The sequence below is a fragment of the Ambystoma mexicanum genome, chromosome 1q, assembly GCF_040938575.1.
Source record: "Ambystoma mexicanum isolate Mex_15411 chromosome 1q, UKY_AmexF1_1, whole genome shotgun sequence".
Lineage (NCBI taxonomy): Eukaryota > Metazoa > Chordata > Amphibia > Caudata > Ambystomatidae > Ambystoma > Ambystoma mexicanum.
The window spans coordinates 430,450,446-430,466,093 of NC_090922.1; the positions used below are offsets into that span (position 1 = coordinate 430,450,446).

General features: G+C 44.7%; 1 protein-coding gene across 4 annotated transcripts in view; it reads left to right on the forward strand.

Annotated features, from left to right (window-relative positions):
- The window catches only part of DNAAF1 (dynein axonemal assembly factor 1), a 1,258,717-nt gene that overhangs the window by 915,366 nt on the left and 327,703 nt on the right, over positions 1-15,648 (forward strand). For all 4 annotated transcript variants that reach the window (XM_069639748.1, XM_069639762.1, XM_069639771.1 and 1 more), the window contains one exon: positions 9,188-9,598. In XM_069639748.1, coding sequence (XP_069495849.1) covers positions 9,188-9,598 — 411 coding nt within the window. The remainder of the gene's footprint in view (positions 1-9,187; positions 9,599-15,648) is intronic.

A 15,648-nucleotide genomic window follows, 5' to 3' on the forward strand; every position in this document is an offset into this window, starting at 1 on the left:
GGGCGACGAACTCCAAGTGCCAGAGGTTCGCCAGCAGGTTCCCGCAGCCGAGGAGCATGGGCGATGCTTTCTCGTTCCCTTGGGACGGCCTGTTTCTATACGCGTTCCCTCCGTTGCCGTTGCTGCTCCGTCTCATCAACCAGCTCAAGAAGTCCAGGTGCAGAATGATCCTCGTCGCACCGGCGTGGCCGAGGCAGATCTGGTTCCTGGACCTTCTGGACTTGTCAACGTCCCCACCAGTCAAGCTTTCCAGAGAAGGAGGCGCCATTCTTCATCACGACCTGGAGTCGCTGAACTTGCAGGCCTGGCTCCTGCAGCACTATAGTTTGGAGGGTACGATATCCCGGCTGACTGCAGAGAGGTTCTTGCAAAAGCCAGGGCGTCCTCAACTCTCAAGTGCTATGGACATGAGTGGAAGAGGTTCTCTGTCTGGTGCTGTGCATAGAAGATTAACCCTTTGCGGATTACGGCCCCTCAAGTACTGCCATACCTACCGTCGCTGGCCAAAGCAGGACTGGCTCACGCCTCCATCAAAATACATCTGGCTTCCATCTTCCGATATATCAGGACTCCAGGACGGGCGTCCTTGTGGTCTCATCACCTGGTGAAGGAATTTATGAAGGGACTATTCCGATTGTTCCCGCCGGTGAAGGCTCCAGCCCCGGCGTGGGAGCATAATGTGGTGCTGACCAGGCTCATGGGGGCCCCATTCGAGCCTATGCATTTGGCGCCTTTGAAGTTCCTGTCGTGGAAGACAGCGTTCCTCGTGGCCATCACCTCCGCACGACGAGTGGGAGAGATTGCAAGCCTCCATACTTGACTTTTCACGACACGAGGGTGATGCTGAGGACGCACCCCTCCTTCATGCCCAAGGTGCCGTTGGACGTCCACCTCAACGAGCCCTTGGTGTTACCAGTTTTCTTCCCGTCGCCTTCGACGCTGGCCGATAGGACTTTGCACTCGCTGGATGTAGCTAGAGCGCTGAAGTTCTACGTGGACCGCACGAAGAGTTTTCGGAAGACGTCACAGCTGTTTGTGAACTTTGGGACTGTGAATCAAGGGAAGGCTCTCTCGAAGACTTCCATTTCCAGATGGCTCTCCGGCTGCATCATGCACTGTCACCGGTTGGCAAACCGACCGCTGCACGGCCATCCGAGAGCCCATTCGACCAGAGCGATCGCTGCTACCACAGCGTTCCTGTCTGGTGTGCCCCTACTGGACATCTGCAGGGCTGCTACGTGGAGGTCGATGCACACCTTCACAAGATTCTACTGCGTCGATCGGGACTCCAGGGAGGAGTCCAGGGTCGGCCAAGCAGTGCTGCGCAACCTGTTCACTTAGGGTGAGCCTGGTGAGGAGGTAAGAGATGCTTAATGTTGAGTTGTTGTATTGCTTAATGTTGAGCCTGTTGCCACCTCCCGTGGTTGTGCATGTGTGCACTGCTATGTATTCTTTTATTCATGAGCATGTGAATCCATGCCAGACCCCATGCTGGAGAAGGAACAAGTTACTTACCTGTAACTGTTGTTCTCCAGCATGGGTCTGGCATGGATTCATATGCGAACCTACCCGCCTACCCCTCTGCAGCTCTTCACTTGGTCATACTGCCACTTTCCGTGCTACCAAATCTGAGGATGGCTGCCAGAGGCGGGGCTTAGGGAGAGGGCAGTCATTGGCTGGGGGCAGTATGACCCAGAGATCAGTGATTGGTTACTACTAAGAAAGACAGATCAGAAACGAAACTGATACTGATTTTTTCTTTACCGAGGATTCCCAGCCTGACAACGGGGAATATTCATGAGCATGTGAATCCATGCCAGACCCATTCTGGAGAACAACAGTTACAGGTAAGTAACTTGTTCCTTATGATATATTGTGGTTACCACTTTCCCTTCAACAATGGAGATGTACACCCTTTGTTATCAGACTTTGTCAGAATAGGAGGATATCTTGTTTTATATGCTTGTTTAGAATACTACGATCCCTATCGATATGTCTGGATACATTCACACAATACCTCTTAGACTAGAGGAGGGATATGTTTCTGTCCTTATGAGATGGTACCCCTATTGGGTAACTGAGCTGAATCTAGTGCACTGCAGCGTAGAGACACACATTCTCTTGACTGTCCTCCCACGTGATCCCCGCTCATGTGACTATCCTTGGAATCTCGTTTCCGGATAGCTCTTACCGAATGCGAATGCTGACAGTGAGATTTACTGCAGACTAGAAGAGTGGAGGTGAGTGGAGGAAGGAGGTTTATAGTCATAATATCGAAAAAATAATGTCGAATTACAAAAATATCAAAAAAAAATGTTGAATTCAAAAATGTCGAAAACACATACATATAATAGAAAAAGTCATTAATTCGAAAATAAAATGTCGAAAAAAAAATCGAAAAACCAATGTTAAAATAACTAAAATGTCACACATACTAACGTTTTTTATTGGGGGGTGGGTCCCCCCCAAGCCCCCCATCCCAAACGCCTACCCCAACCCTCCACTCCTCCCCATCCCCCCAACACCCCCCATGGATATACCTTTAATTTTTTTAAAAACGTATTTAATAAAACATTAATTAAATAATTAATTATTAAAAAAAACCATCCCAAACTCCTACCCCAACCCCCCCCCCCTCCTCCCCATCCCCCCCACCCACCATGGATATACCTTTAACCATTTACAAAATATATGTTTTATAAACTATAATTAATTAATTATTTATTTAAACATTAATTCGAAAAAATATCGAAAAAAATTCGACATTTTTGTAATTCGACATTTTTATTTTCGTCATTTTTTTTTCGACATTTTGACTTTCGAAAATATTGCATTCGATATTATGACTGGACACCGAGGAAGGAGTATGGCTTAATTGGTATAAATTCGCAAAACGCCTGCTCGTTGATGGGAATCTCGCCACCTGATATACATATTGGTCTTTATTTTAGAAACAGCCTGCTTGCGAGAATGCACCAAAGCAGTGACAAACTGAAGATCCTTAAGAATAAGGACAGTGTTGGAGTGTTGGAATACAGTATTCCTATAATTGAAAGGTTGAGTTGAGAATGGCCCCAAACTGTAAGAGTTTGATCTAAGTTGATTGAATACATGGTGGTAGCTTACCATGTAGTTTGTTTTGATATTCGACTTAACTACAGACTGGAAGAAGTTAAAAAGGCCAGGTAGGCGGTGTTAATACTCTGCACCCCTTCACGAGTTTGGGTGACTCTATCCTGAAGTGTCACAGATAATGACGCTCTTTTGTTCTCGTCCTTCAATGTCACTAATGGCAAATTGATACACTGAGGCTTGTTCACAGTATACAATAGGACTTAATCTGGACACCCCGTGGCATGTTGTCACAGGTGATTGGGAGAACATACATGGTATACTAATTAGATGAAATATGTTGTAATCAGATGTATGTAAATCATGCAACATCCATGTAAGTCTTGAGTTGGCTCCCGAAGAAGGGGAAATCATCCCTGAAACACGTAGAGCACCCTTGACCTCCTTTTGAACATTACAGAATAAAGAAGCTTCGACTATTTGAATAGTTTCTTGTGTTTAATATGTCATTGGAAATAAACATGGAATTCACTAAATTGTATTAATAACATTGGCTGATTTCTCAGCATTAATGGTGTGCAGGGGACCGGAGTGTCCACAGATTGGACACCTTTTGTTGTATGTTCTCTGAGCCACCCTCATGAGTCCTCGCCTTGCACAGGCCCTTATGTCAGGCATCTGGGCAAATCACTTACACAACTGCGTGCAATAATGCTTAATTTTAATATACAGCTACTTTTCCACAGGTTTGGCTGTGCGATGTATACCTTAGTAAGTTGTCTCTTATAGTTGGCTTTGCACACTTGTGCATCAATTTGAGACAGCGAGCTGTGAGGGTGTGAAAAAGGTTTCCATGGACCAAGCTTAGATATTTTAAATATAGAAGATCTGCAGATTGAAACAAAGTATCAATGAAAACCAATATTATTAAAGGTTTGTATCTTATCAGCTCAGCAAGTTAGGAGTCTGAGATATAGCGCAATCCTGCATTTCACAGGTTTGAATCCCATCATGGACAACTAAGCCCTTCATCTTTCCTTGGTTGAGTACCATTAAATGAGGTTATAGTGACACTATTATTACAGCACTAAGAAGACTGAGGAATCTGGCATGAAGAGCTTTTTAAAAAGGTGACCTTTGAGTGATATGTCCATGTAAGGCAGCATTCGAAAGGATTGTGTCCGCCGACGTATTCCTTATCTTTGATAATGTTTCCAGCTTGCTGGCCTCGGAATTTTTTTCTGTAGAGGGCGCTGTGCGTCGACGTCCGCCGAGTCGATGTCCCTCGACGGCCACCGTATCGGCGCCGACGTCACCATGCCCATAAATAGCCACGCGCGGCATCCGTTGCTCAGTTCCGTTTTTCTGCGCTTCGTGGGGCCTCGGATGGACCGAATGTAATACGGCTTTGCCAAATATGGTCTCTTGACTAGTGGAGGAATCCAGGTTGTAAAATTTTGTGAATGTATGTGCGGACGACCATGTGGCAGCCGCACATACGTCTCTGACCGGTACCCCTCTTTGGAGGGCCGAAGAGGCTGTGATACCCCTGGTTGAATGAGCCCTAAGATTTTGGGATGGCTCTTTACCTGCCAGTTTGTAACATTCCAGAATGGCCAAAATAATCCACCTGGAAATGGTTTGTTTTGTTATGGGTAATCCCAACTTGTGACCTGAGTATCCTACAAACAGTTGGTCTGCTTGCCTGATCCTAGCCATTCTGCTGATGTAAAAGCTTAGAGCTCGCCTTGGGTCCAGCCTATGTAACCTTTCTTCCTCTTTCCCCGGATGGGGAGGAGGGTAGAACAAAGGTAAGGTAATTTTCTGAGTAATATGAAATTCAGAAACCACCTTTGGGAGGAAATTAGGCTTCACCTGTAGGACAACTTTGTCCTTGTGGAAAATTGTATGTGGGGGTTTACAGGAGAGAGCTTGTAGCTCGCTCACCCTCCTAGCAGATGTTAGTGCTACCAATAGGACAGTTTTAAGCGTGAGAAATCTCAGCGAACAAGCATGAAGTGGTTCGAATGGAGTGCCCATTAGGAAGTTTAAGACTAAATTTAAGTCCCATAAGGGAATTTGGAATGGTTTTGGAGGATAAACATTAGTTAATCCCTTGAGAAATTGTATCACTAGAGGTAGTTTGAAATACGATGGTTCCTCCGCAGTGCGCTTGAAGATTGAAAGCGCTGCGAGATAGCCTTTTACAGTGCCATCCATGTTAGGCGGCATTCTTTGCTCCCCACATCCAAAGCAGCAGTCTCTGCTTTATGTGGGCATGTTACTTTGGCAGAAATCTGAGAGGCTGCTATGTGGCTTCTCCGCACACATTTATTTAGCATGTCTTTATGGAATTTGACACTGTGTCTGATTCCCAGGTTGGATAGAACAGCCCTGCAGAACCCTAGCTGATATAATTTCTGATGGATTGCTAACCTGGGAACCCTGAGTGTAAAGTTTGGTGACTTCTTTATGTCTCTCTGCTGCCAGGTTGTGCAACCTGCGGCTCTCCAGAGGTTTTGGACTTCTGCTCCCATGCTCCACCACCATTGCCTTTGCTGGCTACAGCTGATGAGAGTTGCAGTCCAAAACATCTGGTGAGACAAAGGTTGCAGAGCCCTGCTCTTCTGAATCAGCTCTAGCCTTTTCTATCTTTGTGGGTTCTTAGCTGGTGCAAATGTGACAAGAGTATTGTTGGATTCACCATCCAGCTTGAGTGGGTCCTACTGTAGGAAGAATGCATGATATTGCCTCCACCAGTAAGAGAGCAACATAGGTTCACCATAAAATCTCCTAGATGGATCTAGCATTAGAGATTTCTTTGCAGTAGGGTGTATCTGACTGTGAAGCTGGAGATCCAGCCATAGCTATACATTGTGTAATGATGCACCTTTATGCACCACACAGTTGACTCCAGTACAGTGTTGTGGAGGCAAGTCCTGTCCCAATCTCTTAGTTGCATTTCATTCTGTCCTGTTATGCAAGCTTTCGCCGTTGCTCATCCTGGCTATGACATATGTTCTCTTGGAAAAAGGGGTACCCAAGATTCTAGACACAAATGGGATGCCAGATAATTAAGGGGTAGTTGACATTCGGGTTATGCTCTCGGAATTCCTCCCATATGGAGCCTTTCTGTGCTGTAGGCTTACGAATGAAGACTGCCCTATTTCTTTACCATGTTGTATTTTTTGCCCCCAAGTATACATTCCTCTCATTCAAATACATAAAATCAAAAGTACTTTTTGTAAAGGGATTTTCTTTTTGTAATTGTTTCACCGAGATGCCTACTTGTATTTGGTCAACAATTCATGGTTAATTGGTATTTATCTAAATAAATGATCCATTACCACACCCCACATGCCCCATCCATGCAACATGCTACCTTTAGCCCCAACAACCATAGTTCAAAAAAGCAGGTCGGTACCCAACCTTCAGCTGTTTCAAAGCCCACAGCTCCCTCTGACTGTATCCCATCATTTAAAAAAACATTTTCAAATATATTGAAAATATATTTTAAAACACATTGCACTTTTTTCAATGCAATTGCTCAATGTCATGCCCTTTGATGTAATATATATATATATATATATATATATATATATATATATATTTATTTAGATTGGGTTAAAAAGGTGTTTTATTAGAAGATACTCTACTAGGGCCCGCTCGGGCACCTCTCACGTCCATCACTCACACACACAACCACTCATGAACTAACTACATCTAGTACCATGTTTTGGTAGTTCTAGATATTGCCAGCACAATAAAACTCTGTTCTAATGGAGCTGTACTTTCCGGAGCCCTGCTTACCAGTAGCTAATCGCATTTAAGAAACCTGCATCCCTACTTCGACAACCATATGCACTCTCACTATTCCCAATTGGTTTTCCTCTCTGATTTTGGTCATTCTAATGTCTAATTTCTCTTTCTTATCAATTCTACCCTTCTTTTCCACAGACTAAGATCTAGCAACACCCTGGCAGGGTGACAATATGCCACCTTTTAGACACGACCATGACCGTAAGATCAATACAGTGGTGATGGGCACAGTATAAATATTGGATAGCATAACATAAAATAACATAACATTTAGAAGGTACTTGATCAAAATACACCCCAGAGAAATGCTATATATAAAGATAACATGCAGGGGACATTCTTGAATCCTCGCAATACCACTGGGATTCAAAAGGGGTGCAGATATCTCAACCAGGGTGTCTTCTCTCCAAGAACTACATACCTCCACCCCAAGGCATCTCTGCACCCATTGTGTCCAATGCCAGGAAGGTACAGAGTACTACCTTATAGGAGAGTCATTTTCCTAGGGGTGTGTTGTAGTTATAAGGATAACTGGGGGCCTGCTGATCTCTCCCTTTTGCTGCTGACCTCCCTCAGATAATGTTCTTTGTTATTCCCCTGCAGTATTGCCTCCCTATGTAAGTGGCTGAAGGACTCCCATTTAACTTCAGAAGAAGCATGTTGTTATTGTTCTGTGGATTTATTGTTTACATAATGCAAGATAGTCTAGCAGTTTTTATAAAGTGGATGGCTATTTTTGTGTAACCATTCACGGTTTTGGTTAAAGTGTTTATTCTGTATGAATTATTCCATGTAGAAGACTTAATGTATTTGGTCTTTTTTTGCCCAGCGTATTTGCAAATCCGAAAAACTATATTGGTTCCGTATTACGAAGTATGGACATTAGACAATGTAGACCTGCCCTATATGCACTTTTATTGGCAGCCACTCGTTTCATTGCCTGCTACCTCCTAACATATTTGAGGTGGGCACTTAAATTACGAGGGAGGCTGATTAAGTATATACTGTAGAGCTTTTATATTAATGGTTGCTCTCTGATCTTTTAATTATTATGTCATATTATCTTTTTCCATTTTAAATGTTCATGCAAGTATGTTATTCGAGATGCGAATACCTGAACAGCTACACTCTTGAGTCTTGACTCGGTACGACTTTGGAAATTGTATTCATGAAATCGTCCGTTTATGTTGTTTTATTGTGATTATTGTTGTATATGAACTTTAATGGATCAAATGGCTCCCAATAAAGTATTTAGGGTCTAATTCCGAGTTTGGCGGTGCAGGAAAAAAGTGGCAGTAATCCTGTTACCACTACTGACTGACAAATTATGGTTTTGGCGGGATTACCACTGGCGGAATTACCACTCCGTAAATCCTCCACTTTTGGTCCAAAAATCAGCAGAATTACCACATGGTAATTTCACCGGTGGTAATTCCACCAAAAATAAGCAATGGACTCCATAAATGGGCATTAACACCTCCCTACGAACACTTGTAATCTTGTGGTAAATCCACAGGACCAAGTTGCGGTAACGATAACTGATTTTGGCTGTGCAGTATTCAGCAGATTTACCTCAGAAATACCGCCAAACTCAGAATGAGGCCCATTTATTTGTGATCCTTAAGATCATTCATTTTTCCGTTAAGAAAATACTAACCTGATGCTGCCTGGAATCGGGAAATGAGCGTTTAGTAAAGGATAGTGTCTGTATGTAGAATCCGACCTTGGAATAGAAATGTTTAGCTCCCAGGAAATGCAGTGAAACAACTTGATAGCAGGCTTGTGCATTAGGCCTGCCCACATTCAGAGAACCTTTCTTATTGTCATAGGCACATCACCACCTGCTTATACTATTTAGTTTTAGATTATAAATGGATGTCCAATCTGCACATGGACTGAATAATATCTAGAATGTAGATGTAACTTAAGAAGCAGTAATGATGAAGCTCTGAGGTCTACACAACACATAGAGAATCTCTTGACAAGTGTTCTATATCTTGCCTCTTGACGAATGTTCAATAAACCCGTCTGTCAACTGTTGTTAGGAGAACATTTGGAAAATAGTAGTTAGAGGATGAGAAACGGAACTGGTGTAGGTTACCTTTGTCCTGATAGCAGGGCTGGCACCACAATATTCTTTGAAAAGAAAATAATCAAATGTCACGCAGTATGGTTTAGACATTGTTTGGACCTCAGAGATTCATTGATTTATGTAACTGAGTTCAAAGTAATTGCATCTCTACTTAACAACTTTCAGCCTTTCCTCAGTGACTGATAATGATGTTATTTGTTGCAGGAGAGATTCCTCCAATTGTTGATGATTCAACTACAAATGCTCAAGACAATTCTGTCTGTAGTGAGGAGCAAGAAACACAGAAGAAAATCCAGAAATTTGTAAATGAAAGTATGGAGGCTTATGACGAGCACGTACAAGAAAATAAGGAGAACCGTGAGGGGCATTTGAATGAGAAATCAAACTCCAAGGATCTCCTGAAGGTTCAAGCTCATGAATCTGACATCAGTGGGCAGGAGTTAATTTCCAAGCTTGGTTCTCAGAGAGATGATGGGATGAAACAAGATCTCCACTCTACCGAAGAGCCAGTAATCCAAAAAGATGAACCATGCAGCAAACAGAGTAAAAAAGAGCTCACCCAACAGCGCCTGACAGACCGTGTTTCTGTTAGGGATGATAGCTGCAATAATCAGGGTAAGAACATAATGTAATTTGTATGTATACATTTGATATATCAACACAATTGTGCACAGAAAATAAACATAATGGACACTATCTCCTCTGCAGATCCCTTATATTTGAAAGTGTCTAGTATGCTGGCTGGGCCCTTGGACATTTTTTAACCATGCATGGATGTTGGTGGGTGGTGCCACAAACAACCGGTATTGTCACGAGAGCGCCCCTTGTTCTCTGCTCTGGAAGTTACTGTTTCAGGGTATATGTGGCACCTACAACTCTGATCCTAAGAGTTCATTTTTGGACGCCACAGGTTGTAGGGCTTCAGAAAGCCATCAGAGCTGTTGTCTCCAGCAGTCATCATGCAAGTTCAACATATTTTTTTCTTCACTTTAATTAAAATTGAATAATATACATTTTTAATACTAATATTTGCACGAAATTCTCTGGTTTCATGTCCTGTAGCAAGTGTCGGAAGACAATGTGTGTCACAGACACCCATGACAGCTGCATGTGGTAACTCGGCACCTGACATAACAGCAGTGAGTGTGAAGCATGCACGGCATGATACCCATGGCAAGGTAGTCCCAAGAACATTGTTTTTTGATGTCCCAGGAGAAAACCAAGGAGAGGAGTTTGCTGGAGAAGAGCAGGAGCACCTTGGAACCAGAGCCGGCGTACTTGAAGCACTCTTGATGGAAGCACTGCCGCCAGAGTCCTTCCGAGAGCTCAGAAAAGAGACAAGCGAAGAGGTTCAACTCAAGGAGTGCCTCCCACTGCTCCAAGCATAGGCCCTCGGATAAGATGGAGAAGAAGAAGAAAATGATGAATGACTCCTCCAGGAATCCTATAGTCAAGTCATTGGTGAAAGAAATGTATGGAACCACTGGTGCCTGTGACCCTGGTGCCAGAGACGACCTAGGACTTGGAGTCCTTCTGGTGAGAGATGCTGGCTATATGTAACAGCTGGTGACATAAGGCAAAGCATGACACTATGGTGCCAACAGCGCTTTACATCTCTGCAGGAGTAGATGAACCAAGCATTGGGGTCATAGACCTGTTTGGCAGGGACTCTGCCTCTTACACCATGGAGTCAAGAGTGGCGCAGCTCGAGTTTGGCACATCACCACTTGGTGCCGGTGCAGTATCGACTCCGATACTATGGAGTTTGCCTGAATTTATGTGGAAGCTTGTTGGTTTCTGAGTGGATGGTGTGACTAGGGAGGTGGATGTGCTCCTAGACAGGGCTGATGACTTTGATATTGGTGATTGGGAGGAAACTTACTCCACATCCAGAGATGATTTTGAGGAGCGGTCAGGTGTGTAAGTGCTAAAAGGCCTACAAGATGCCGGTGACCTGCAGATCTCATGAAAGGATGCCAGTGAGCGCCATTGCAAAGGGCCCCATTGTAGAATGTGTGACACACGTGGCCCTTATGAGAAGGGCGGTCAAGCCCCTGGAAATCCTGCTACTGGATGCAGCAGACCATGGAGAAAACACAAGCTCACAGATGTGATGAGCAAGGAGCAAAAAGAGGACCAATCTTGTTTATCTTTTGGGGACTATTTTAAAGACCCCATTGAACAAATTACTTAGCCCATGGTAATGTACTTTCTACTGGATGTTCCTCCCACAGATTCCTCATCTTTGATATATCCATATCCTGCTTTGCAGTCTGGGAAATATTTGCAACAGCAGAGGGGGTTGTGTGACATCAATTCAATGCCCCTCGACGGTCGCCATTCCCATGTCCAGATGTGACATTGAGGAGAGTATAAATGGCACGCACTGCGCCTGTTGTCTCATTTCTAGTTTTTCCCTCTTTCTACACAGCCGACTTGAAGATTAATAACCTGCATGGCATTTGAAAGAGAGAGGTGTATTAAAGATTCACTCACTCAGTGGGGTAGGTTGGGAGGGCAATGAGGAATCAGTGGGAGGAACATCCAGTAGAAGGAATCTTACCTGGGATAAGTTATGTGTTCTTCTAATGGATTGTGTCCTCCCAGGGATTCCTCAGCTTGGATAGACTCCCATAACAGTTTGTAGAAGGAGGTGGGACAAGTGGACGTTTTTGTATAATGTTCTGATTATATATTGATATTGTTTAGAAAAGCTCTTCCAAACCGAGCATCCTGGCCCGGCAGTGTCCAAGCAGTAATGCTTCGAGGGCGTGTGTAGTGAGGACCAAGTTGCGGCATTACAAATGTCCTGCACTTTTACACCACTTTGAAGAGCCGAAGTGGTTGCCACTCCTCTGGTGGAATGGGTTCTTAGGTTTTCAGGGACATCTTTCCCAGCAATGGAGTAGCACATCGAAATGCAAAGGATGATCCAACGCTATAAAGTTTGTTTGATCATGGCTTGGACTAGCTTGTGGTCGGTAAAACCAATAGTCATCTTGCCTGACATTTGCCATCCTAGAAATGTAGAAACTAAGAGACATTTTTGGGTCTAGCCTGTGTAACCTCTCTTCATCGTTAGAAGGGTGCAGAGGTGGATAAAAGGCTGGTAAGGTTATTTTCTGTGTCAGATGGAATTTGGACACTACCTTGGGGAGGAAGGAGGGACACAACCTCAAAACTACCTTCTCCCTGGAGAATATTGTAAAAGGATATTTACATGACAAAGCTTGTAGCTCACTCTGCGAGCATGAGGAGATGACCACCAAAAAGAGGGTCTTCAAGGTTAATAACCTGAGGGGGCAAGAATGGATAGGTTCAAATGGAGCTCCCAATCAAAAGGTTAGTACCAGGTTCAAATCCCAGGACGGAACCTAAAAGGGACCGTTGGGAAAGTATTTGTTGGTCCTTTGAGGAATTGAATGATAATCAGCACCTTAAAGTAAAAGCCTTGCTCTGGGGTAAGGTTAAAAATGGGTAGCGCTGCCAGGTATTCCTTGACGGTTGCCACCTGCAACCCCTGATGGGCTAGGTGCAGCAAAAAAGAAAGCACTGCGGGTGTATTGCAAGTGAAAGGATCAATATATTTAGCTCTAGTCCAGCTACAAAACATGTTCCAAATGTATAGTGCTTTTGTTGCTGGTCTTCTGGCCGAAAGCAATACCTCCCGAACATCTTCCAGGAGGTCCCAATCTTAATTAACCTCTGAGAAACCAGGCGTGAAGGTTCAAGGGTTCTTATTTCTCGATGAAGAAGACGGCCTCCCTCTTGTGAGAGTAGGTCCACTTTCTGGAGAAGATGGAATGGAGGGCAAACTGACATGTCTAGAAGGTTCGGGTACCACATCCTCCCGGCCCAATCCGGAGCATAAGGATCATGGACTTCCCAAACGTCCTCAACCTCATGACATGAGGAATGATGGGGATTGGTGGGAATGCATACAGGAGTGGAAATTCCCAGTCCACTACGGACGCGTACCCCTGGGCTTCTCTCTGAGAAAATTCCCTGGAGCAGAACAGGTAGCAGTTCCTGTTGATACTGGACACAACAGATCTACTTGATCTCTATAAGGAATTCCTGAGCCAAATCCCACTCATAGGAGACTGTGCTGTTCCTGCTCAGAGCATCTGCCGTAGTGTTGTCTTCTCTGGCTAGAGGAACAGGCGATAGAGAGATTCTGTTTTGCAGTGCCAAAAACCAGAGCTGCATTGCCTCCCTGCACAGTGGCAAAACCCTACACCTCCTCTCTTGTTGACGTAATGCATGGCCACTATGTTGTCTGCCATTATCAAGAAGTTCTTCTCCTCTAGGGAAGGCAAAAAAGCCATCAGCGCCAGTCTGATCTCAGCACTAACAGGTTTATGTGTAGTCTTGATTCTGATAGGGACCAAAGTCCACTGATAGTGAGATCACTCATGAGAGCTCCCCATCCCGTTACAAAAGAATCTTTGACTACTGGTATCTCCTGCCACGGTTGCCAAAAAGGTTCCCCTATCATCACCTTCTCCTTGCAGGCCCATCACAGGAGGCGATCCTCTGGGACCTTGATCCGTACCTGATGAAGGTCCGTCATCCTGCCTGAACATTATGAGCATTGGGATCTGATGGCCAACTGAAGGGACCTCATCATTAGGCAGGCTTCTGGCACCAGGAAAATACAGAATTCCATGAGGCCCAGGCACCTCAGAAAGTTGAATTCCGGAAGATATTGGGCTTTTTGAAATCTTGTTACCATCTGCAAGATAAGTCGAGCCCTCCACTCAGGATGTAAAGCCTTCCCCCGAGGAAGAGTCCAGGACTGCTCCAATGAATTGCAGCTTCTTGGAAGGTGTCACCTGGGACTTTGCGAAATTGAGGGAGAAGCCCAGTTTATGGAGAGAGTGTCAGATGCTGTTGAGCTGTTCCAGAGCCTGTTCAGGAGAAGAAGCTCAGATTAGTCAATAGTCTGGCTAGTGAATGATGTGAATCCCTTCATGCCTTAGGTTTGCTGCCACCCCTACCATCAACTTGGTGAAAACTCTTGAGCGGAGGGGAGCCCGAAAGGCAGAACTCGAAACTGATAGTGAGAACTGCTAATGATAAACCTCAGGTACTTTCTGTGCTTGGGATGTATAAGCATATGAATGTAAGCATCCTTAAGATCGAGTGACACCATCCAATCTTGGAGCTGAAGAGCCCGGAGGATCTTTGAAAGAGTGACCATCTTAAATCTGTCCTTCCTGAGGAACCTTGTTCAAGCATTTCTGGTCCAAGATGGGTCACAATCCTCTGTCTTTCTTGGGAACCAGAAAATAAGTGGAGTACCAACCCTGGTATTTTTCTGCTACAGGTAACCTTTCCACAGCACCTTTCTCCAACAGGGAAGGAATCTCCTGAAAAAGGAGTGGATCTGATTCCCGAAGAGATTGCTGACATAGGGGACAATATGGAGGCCTTTGTAAAAATGATAGACAGTACCCCTTTGCCACTGTCTGAAGGGCCCATGCATCTGATGTAATGCAATGCCATTCTTGCAAATGCTGGAGCAATCTGCTTCCCACCAGAGTCCTCTGAGCTAGGTGCTCAGAGAGGTGTTGTGGCTGTGGCTGTGGCAGAGGGCAGTGAGGAGATGGCTGCCTGGGCAGTCTTTCCTCCACAGCCTCTGGTGGCATGTGTGAACCTCCTATGTCCTCTCTGGGTAGCTTCACCACTTCCCCTTTGGCCAAAAGAGCAGTAATAGCGAGAGGTACACCCTCTCCAAGCCTGCAAAGATGGGTGTTGCTGTTGCGGCTGACGGATAGCTGCCCCTAAAGACTTTGCAGCATCTTAGAAGCTGCAGCTTTTCCAAGTCCTCAGCCTTTGGGCCAAAAAGGTTGAACCATCAAAGTGCATGTCCAGGAGCCTTGATTGGACGTCTTGGGCAAACCAGACTTGTGTTTCCACCCAGACCCTATCACCACACTAGAGCCCATACAACGACTGACGATGTATAATGTATCTAGCCCCAACTGAAGGGACTGGCAAGAGGACTCTTTACCATTGTTAATGAGATTAAATAATCCCTCTCTCATCTCACCTTTAGGGATGTTATCAGCAGCTTGTACAAAGAGCACAAGATGCATTATTGGCTTTTAAAGCCATGCTTCTAACAGAGCATACACTTTTTGCTAATGAGTCATACTTGTTGTCGTCCCTATCCGGTGGATGGCCGGATAAGCCTCTGCCTTTTAAGTGAAAGTAGCTACTTGTACCACCAAACTCTCTGGAGTAGGGTGCCTTGAAAGAAAAGCAGCATCCACAGAATTTGGTCTGTATTGATTGACCAACCCCTTGTTAACAGCAGGAGTGGTGTGTGATGAATCAAGGGAATTTGTCCCTTGTCCCTGTAGTCAACCCCTGTGAGGTTAGGGATGTGAGCCTGCTCCGCAGCACCCTGCCTAGGGGTCGAGCCAAGTGGGCCCTCACTGGGAGATACTCCCCCTATGGAGACAATGAACTACGTTCCTGTGAGGAACTCCCTAAAGAATATCCCAAAGTGGTCTACTTAGGAATATCAGACCTACAAAAGAATATACAATCCCGAGACTTGTATGAAGAGAGAACTAACATATGTTATTGTCACCAAGAAATAGAGCATATCCCTTTAAATGGAAATCCTATTTAACGGGGTCGAGGAGGAGCCACAG